Raw genomic sequence first — 8228 nt, 5'->3', positions numbered from 1 at the left:
TCTGCGTGCCCACTACTTGATTGCAGAAGCCATGTCGGTTGTTAACTAAACACAACATAGGCAAAATACCTCAACTTGACGACAACGAGCTCAGTAACAAAACAGCAAAACAAGCCATTTTCTAAACAGCTTCCAGACTCAATGAATACACTCCTGAGATGATCTGACAACAGTTTTCCTAGCTCACAATAGCATCATCTCGATCGAAGTGATGTGAGGACATCCCCAGTCTCCTCAAGTACTGAACCCCACAAAGCCTCCCTAGACTGAGTGACACCGGATACGACGGAAGGTTGCACACCACCCTGCATGAACATTGAAACGAGGATACTGGAGATGAGCATCTGCACGAGACGAGGAACGGGCATCCCTGTTACAATTACATTTTTTTTCCATTCAATATAATTTAATTCATATTGTCTTGGAATTAACAATGCACGACGAGATCACGGATGTAAAACTATGCACACTATTTGTATCTACAGCACGGGATAAAGAATCCTGGAATTATCTGTGCAGTTTGTCCATGCTGTACCACTCCTAGCAATATCTCTTGCCCATGATATCATCAGAAATAAACCAGTATTCGTCTATTTCACAAGATCTGTGTGTGACCTCTTTTTGTCATTTACGATTCTCCACCAGTATTGCTTTGTCATACTTAAAGCACTCAGTTTTCCAGTTTTTCCATTCAGTGCCAATCAATAGATGAAATTGCATATTCGCATTTGTCTGAACTGAATCTCATCGGGACACTCCCATTCTACAGTCTGGCCAGCTTAACATGTTACCATGAGAGTTTCTGGTTCGACTCTGTTCAATTAAGCCTTAATGTCCTCAACAACCCCATTGAATTTATTCAGTAACGGTGCTGTTGTCAAAAAACACAGACTCTTCACATTTTCTGTGCATTTGTCTACAACATGTTTGGACAATATATTTCATAGCAGTCAACACAATTCATTAGGCACAAAGCTAAATACATTCCTTTGGAACAAACAAGCTCTGAAAATGATTGCTGGCAGCCTTTATTATATTGTTGGTCATCAGCAGTACATGCAGATTATTGTCTTCTACAAGCTGGAGAATTTATTTATTCTATCATTTACAGTGGCTATATGTATCAATCAGACAATGCCATTGGTTTTATATGAAGTGATAGAAATGTGCAAAAATCGTTATTATTTCACTTTTTAAATTTGCAGCAGACAATTAAAACAATGTCCTTGAATGAGTCAGCAATATCAGAAATGGTCCGGGTTTTCATTCAGCTGGGATTGATGAAGCTCTGTCTTATCAGTTGGCTCGTTACACGACAGGGTACCGCACAACACTGGCTATTCCACAGTGATTACCTCTATCCTTAGCAATTTTGATGTACCCGTCTTCACCCCAGTCTGTTCCCCAGCTGGAAAATAAGAAATTCGATTGGTGTTAGAATCAAAACGCTGATAAAAGGGACATGTTTGGATAAGCAGCTGATTTAACTCTGGTATACAATTGGAATTATTTTAGGGACTGAATTCTGGAATTACTGAGCTAGATAATGAGTTGGAAAGAATAATTTGCATCAGGCTGGAAAGAGACAATTGTTTCCTTTTGCATCAATTGCTGATCTGTACAGTACGTATGGACTCACTACAACATTTAAAATGACGTGAGGTGAGATCAATATCAGGGATAGGTCTGCAGCTGTAGTAGATATGAAGGGGAAAGTGAATCGGGACGAGTGAGAGCTTGAAATATGGCCTCTTGGAGATTTCCTTCTTGCCTTATGGAAGATGAGATTTTCTCAGTTTTTTTTTACCATCATCGTTTGGAGATTCCCTGCCACTGGATCGAGTCTATGCAGAGCATGAGTTGATTTGGGCACAGGTTATCCAGTGTCTCCTAAACTGCAAGGATACTTCGGCCTTAAAATTTGTTCCATATCCGGTTACCCTGCCCAAATCACATTTCCAGCTTTACCAAACTATTCCAGCACCCATTACATTGTAATACTGTCTACCTTATTAAACAACAATGTGTATTTTTTATAAGCTACCCACATACTGTTTCTTCTGGGAATTCTGGGAAATCATGTAGAAATGTGTGTAGGTGTCTGTGTGTGTGTGTGTGTGTGTGTGTGTGTGTGTCTGTGTGTGTCTGTGTGTGTGTGTATATTCACCCGAACCACAGGACTTATTTAATCAAAAATTTTGTATCCAGTCTGGACCTGGAGATGTGACTGCTTCTTCCAAATATGACTGCCGTGATTGTAATAACAGCAGCCAGCGACGCTTCATAGAATCAATCGCTGAAAGGAGACAGACGGTGATAGTTGATGGAAAATATTCATTCTACAGTTCAGTTATTAATATTGTACCGCAAGGATCAGTTTTTGGATCCACTTTTGTTCGTTGATTTTTATAGAAATGAACTGAATGAGAGCACAGAAGGATGGTGGATTAATATGCGGATGAAATTACGTTCGTTAGAGTTGTGGACAGTTACTAAGGATGTATGGATTGCAGAGATAAGTAGATAAGCTGCAGAGCTATGACGAAAGGTGGCAAATGCAGTTTAACACGGTAAAGTGTGAGGTGATTCAGTTTGGAAGGAATCAAATGTAATGGGCGAATGTTCAGATTCGTGCTTGTGTAGATGAGCACAGAGATCTCGGTGTCGAGGTATATCGATGTTTGAATGTTGCCTCCCAGATTGATCGCGTTATTGGGAAGGCATTTGGCGTGTTAGCTTTGATTGTTAAGGGGATTCAGTTTCAGAAACAGGAGGTCATGCTTCAAGCCGTACTAAACTCTGTTGCAACCACTTTCTGGGTAATATGCACAGTTTTGGTAACCATATTACAGGAAGAATGTGCATGCTTTGGAACGGGTTCAGATGAGATTTACTGGGAAATCGCCAGTAATGGAGGGAGATAGTAAAAGGAAAAGCTGAGGGAGTTAAGGCTGTTTGCGTTTGGAAAAAGTTTGAGAGGTGAATTAATTGAGACACCTAAGTTAATGAAAATATTTGATAGGTTGGATCGTGAGAGGCTTTTTTTTCCTTGAATGGCGATGGCTGGCAGGAGGGCTTTAAAATCAACAGAGATAGATATTGGACAGGTGTCAGTGGTAGTTTCTTTCCTCAGATTGTTGTAGGGGCTTGGAACTCTGCCTGCAACAGTAGAGGTATTGCCACATTTCAGAATATTTAAATGGTCATTGACCAGGCATATGTACGAGAATGGAATAGTGTTTGTTACATGGGCTTCAGATTGATTCCACAGGTCGGCGCAGCATCGAGCGTTAAAAGGCATGTACTGGGCTGTAAAGTTCTGTGTTTTATATACCAGAATTGGGGCTGTTAATCTGATCCCATCAGTGCTCTCGTGACAAGTGATTCGAACTTTGTCCTTGCTTCCCTGTGAACAGGTTGGACAGTTGGGTTTGGGATCTGACTTTGCCGCCCATTTCCCCAGTAAATTGCTTTTTGTTGTGCATAGCTGTTAATTTTAACAGTATGTTTTTATTTTGTACTGGTAAGTTTAAAAAATGATTGTGATTCAGGAATAATGACACTCTGATGCCTGCCTCTGTATGAAGCAATACTTCAGTCAAGAAACGTGCACTTGTAAGTGCAGCGTTTCTTGATGATGGGACACCTTGCTCAGACATAGTTTTAGATATCATCTCAGACAGCACAACCATTAAGCATTCACTTCCAGATAAACACAGAGTAACGTGCTCGCTGAACAGATACACAGGTTGCAGCAAAGAGACAGGAAATTCATTCCATGCCACTGTCCCTTCTCCGTCTGTGATCAGGTGTTTGTTATTTCAAAGAGTACGGACCTGTTTTTAACCAGCCAATACTTCATTCCATCCTCAATTCCAAAACCAACCACCAGCACTTCATCGGTTACATATCCATTGCAATTTTCATCATAGTAAACTCCTGTAAGGAGACACATATTAAATGGTTTATCTGTGAAACATTTAATTAGTCTTAATTTAGCTTTGATTAATGAATACTGACATGTCTGTTTGTACTAACTTTCTTCAAATTGATCGTCCTCACTCCGCACCATTACATCTGTTGACTTTAATCAATGTTTCCCAATGACATCGCCTCCGCCATTCTCACTTCCTCTCGGCACATCCTTCAGAGTCATAGACCTTTGTCGCGTAGAAATGCTTCGATCTGGTCGATCGAAATAGTCCATGCTGAGCACATATCCTCAAGCAATCTAGTCCTATTTTTCAGCACTTGGCCAATATCCCTGTAAACCATTCCTATACATCTACCCATCCAGATGCCTTTTCTCATGTTGTATTTGTATCACTCTCCACCACTTCCTCTGGTATTTCATTCCAGACACGTGCCATGCTCTGTGTGAAAACATTGCTCCTTAGTTAACGTTTAAAACTTTTCCTTCTCACCTTAAACGTACGGTCTCTAGCTTTGGACTCTCCTCCTCTTTATTCGTCCCATACCCATTATCGTTCATGAACCTCCATGAGCTCACCCTTCAGTCTCTGTCGTATCAGCGAACAAGGCTGCAGCCTTCTCAGCCTCGGGCGAAAGTGAGGACTGCAGATGCTGGAGATCAGAGTCCAGATTAGACTTACGCTGGAAATGCACAGCAGGTCAGGCAGCATCTGAGGAGCGGGAAAATCGAGTTTTCCGGCACAAGTCCTTCATCAGGAAGGGCTTTTGTCCGAAACTCGATTTTCCTCATCCTCAAATGCTGCCTGACCTGCTGTGCTTCTCCAGCGAAACTCTAATCTAGGTTCTATTCAGCCTCACCCTATCCCTCAAATACTTCATCCCTTGCTAAGTCCTTGTAAATATTTTCTGGATCCTTTCAAATTTAACAAAATCTTTCTTATAGCAGAAAGTCCAGATTAATATAAAATTCTAAAACTAGCCTTACCAATGTCTTTTACAGCTGGAACATATCAACGCAAAGCATATACTCAATACACTGACGAATGCTGCTTGCACTACCCTGTTTCCGTGTGACTCCAAAATCATGGAACTATGCATGCGGGCCCGAGATCTCTCTTTTTTAAATAACACTCCGTCAGGCCCTGAAACTTATTGCATACATTTCTTTACTTGCTATAATTGTCTCCTGTCCATTCCTGCTTGCACTGGACCACCATCCCTTTTCTTATTTAACTTCCTTGTTGCACCCAATCACAAACTATCTGTTTTCCAATTGAAGGTCTGACCTTGATTACATTCTTCCATTTTATATAATTTTTGTTGTTGTTTTTATATCAATGATTGAAATAGTACCGTGCTGAGATTATTTTCAGAGTGGAAATAATTTACCAGACATTAGTAGAAGACACTGACCATGGTATCTGACCGTGTGAAATATCAGTTTGCTGCCATGTGTGTTAACACATTCTGACAACTTACAAAATCCTACACCTGGGGTAATGAAGGAGCTCCACTCTGCATTCAGTATTTTTCGGGTTTGTCTCCAATTGTGGGTTGTACAGTAGAAGTGCTTTGTGATTTGAAATGTTGATGGAGTCAATAGGGAATGGTCCTGCACAGGGGGACGACCTGTATCATCAAAACAAGGAGCATGTGCAGGCGTCGATCTACCAATTCAGACCACCGTCTTTGAAAGTCATCTCGAGTTGCCACACGAGAGGAGATCAAGAACAGAATAGATACATCTGCTGACAGAAGAGCTGGAGCGGAGAGTAAAGGACTTTCAGCAGGAGGCCAAGAGATTTCAAGTCGAAGGTCTCGCCCTTCCTCTTAATCCAGATACAGTGCGTGTAGCGTCTTCAGTTTACAATTAATAAAACGCTGACATGTGCAGGCACTCAGCAGCACATCAGGACAGTTACACCTCACTGTCTGTTCTCATAGCTATCGCCCAACGTTTTGAGCTATTTGCATCACACCGAATGGAGCAGGTCCATTTCTCATTACCATTCCTGAGCTCAGTTTGTAGTATGATCGAGCTTTAACTCGATGATATCTGACAGTACTATACGGCATGTAACACGGGGGTAGTGTAGGTAGGAACACGGGTAAGGGTCATGGTCCATGGTAAACTTTGCAGTAATATTAATACCAAAATAGGGACAGTAAATGTGTCTGTAGATTTATGATTTCTCATACCTTTTCTTGAACAGTCGATAATCTGATTCAAAGACATCATCCAGTGCTCTGCGACTTACCTCCTTTATAATGTTGAAAGGATTTCAGACTTGCATTAATCACAACAGACATCGGTCCTATCTCTCTCACTGCTTGTTCCAATGCTGCCTCGCCTCCCCAAACCCATTTGCAGCCAGTGATTTTAGCAGCAATTTTATCTGGTTTAAATCTGCAGTCGTCTCCATGCTAAGTTTGAAATAAAATGTTCAAAAGGAATACTCATTAAGATCAGAATAAAGTAATTTTTTCTTTGCTTGACTCGTTTCTGCATTCCGACTTTGGCAGCCAATTTATTTTCCCAAATCTGTGCAATATTTGTTCACTGTTTGTTTAGAAAAAGGCACATTTTGCGTGACTTAGCACGAAAACAAATTGTTTGTTCTAACTCGTCCACGCCGGTCACATATCCTGACGTTTTGTACTCCCATTCGCGACCACTTGGCCCTGAACACTTTCAATCCATATACCCATCTCCGTACCTTTTTAATTTTGTAATTGTACCAGCCTCCGCCACTGCTTCAGGGAGGTCTTTCCATACATACATGAAACTCGGCGCGAGACAGTTACAACTCAGATCATTTTTAGGGTTTTCTTGTGTCAAACTTCATGTTTATTGCTCAATGTATTCGAAACATTCTACACTGAGACCAAGCAATGGTATTAGAAACGACTTGAAATGTGAGAAAATAAAAAAAATGTACTTTGCCTTGACAACTCAATATCCCAATCAAGCTCACCATCTCGTTAGCTCATACCGAAACAACATTAGAAAGAGTTGAGGCTCTTCACAGTTTTCGGTCGACTCATCTGAAACTTGTGATCATACAGTAGTGAATTAAATTCTTCACATGCAGATAAACGTTTCCCAAACCGTCAATAATGACATCATTCGAGTCATTGGATTACGATTAATTAGTCTTAGTCTCAGTGCCTATTCAAATATTTCCCCTTTCATTTTAAGGCTCTGCTCTCCACGTTTGGACTCCGATCCCATGGCTAAAGCATTCTGCTCTTTATTCGATTCATGTATTTCATGATTTTATAGACCTTGATAATGTCACCACTCAGCCTCTGTTCCTCCGCTTGGAGAAAAGCCACAGCCTATTCAGTCTCTCCCGATAACTGTAACCCAATCCGAGCAAACACCTTGTCTATATTTTCTGCATCCTGTGAATGTCAACAGCATCCCCCCTTTAACAGAGCAAACAAACGCGTGTACAGTTTTACAAAAGTGGCCTCGCCAATGTCCTGTACAGCTGCAATATGACGTCCCAATACCTGTATCAATGTTTTAAAGTTTTAAAATGAACAATAAAGGTAATTATGCCAAATGCCTCCTTCACCATACTATCTATCCTCGGCTCCACTTCCAGTGAATTATACACCTGCACCCCTCGGCCTCTCTGTAAATTCTTGGATGATGGAAATGATGGAATATATTGATAGTTTAAAGTATGGTCTCAATGCCCGTGTTTAAACGAAAATTGGACAATTATAAATGTGGTGACTTTGCTACTCTCTGATGGAGTAAAGATTCTGGTCAATAATTTTCAATTACTTCTCAACAATGTTGCAGTTACTTCAGTTTCAGGACACAGGGCAGAACATGATGCCCACTCTGGGGTGAGATTGATACTGGGAGTGATATTGAAATGGGTGTGTGTGTGTGTAGCAGGATGAATTGCCACATACACCCAGATTTAATTTCATGATGGCTTAAAATGTAGTTGTGGCAGACTGTGTCAGCGTTCATTCAAACTTGGCTTGGAGAAGGTGTGATGAGTTGCCTTCCAGAACATTTGCAGAATTTTTGATCGGTACTATTCTGTTCGAGAGGGAGTTCAAGGCTTTTGACCCAAAGTCGGTGACGGAATGACAATAAATTTCTGAGCCGGGATGGTGAGTGATTTGAGGGGATGTTGCAGAGAGTGGTGTTAACTGTACCTACTCCCCTCCTTGGCGGAAGTGGCCTTCGGTTTGGAAGGTTCTGTCTACAGTCCATCAATCAACTTCACATCTGTAGCTCGTGGATTGTACATACTGCTATCACTTTGTGA

General features: G+C 41.1%; 1 protein-coding gene across 1 annotated transcript; it reads right to left on the bottom strand.

Annotated features, from left to right (window-relative positions):
* Positions 1 to 1249: 1249 nt before the first annotated feature.
* On the bottom strand, positions 1250 to 6295 carry LOC140466511 (procathepsin L-like). Its single transcript, XM_072561991.1, has 3 exons — positions 6192 to 6295; positions 3837 to 3939; positions 1250 to 1408 (listed from the first exon to the last, which is right to left on the bottom strand). Exons 1-3 carry the CDS (start codon positions 6241 to 6243, stop codon positions 1309 to 1311), a joined length of 255 nt encoding a protein of 84 aa, XP_072418092.1. The 5' UTR covers positions 6244 to 6295; the 3' UTR covers positions 1250 to 1308.
* Between the last annotated feature and the right edge of the window lie 1933 nt (positions 6296 to 8228).

Source organism: Chiloscyllium punctatum, chromosome 43, assembly GCF_047496795.1.
Source record: "Chiloscyllium punctatum isolate Juve2018m chromosome 43, sChiPun1.3, whole genome shotgun sequence".
In the NCBI taxonomy this organism is placed as follows: Eukaryota; Metazoa; Chordata; class Chondrichthyes; order Orectolobiformes; family Hemiscylliidae; genus Chiloscyllium; species Chiloscyllium punctatum.
This window is presented reverse-complemented; position numbering and strand designations above follow the sequence as displayed.

Excerpts from the sequence above, each read along its gene's own strand:
- LOC140466511 (XM_072561991.1), bottom strand. The coding sequence starts at position 6,243 with ATGTCTGTTGTGATTAATGCAAGTCTGAAATCCTTTCAACATTATAAA. Across the intron at positions 3,940-6,191 it reads CTTTCAACATTATAAAGGAG|GAGTTTACTATGATGAAAAT; the intron begins GTAAGTCGCAGA and ends GTCTCCTTACAG. Across the intron at positions 1,409-3,836 it reads TATTGGCTGGTTAAAAACAG|CTGGGGAACAGACTGGGGTG; the intron begins GTCCGTACTCTT and ends CTTATTTTCCAG.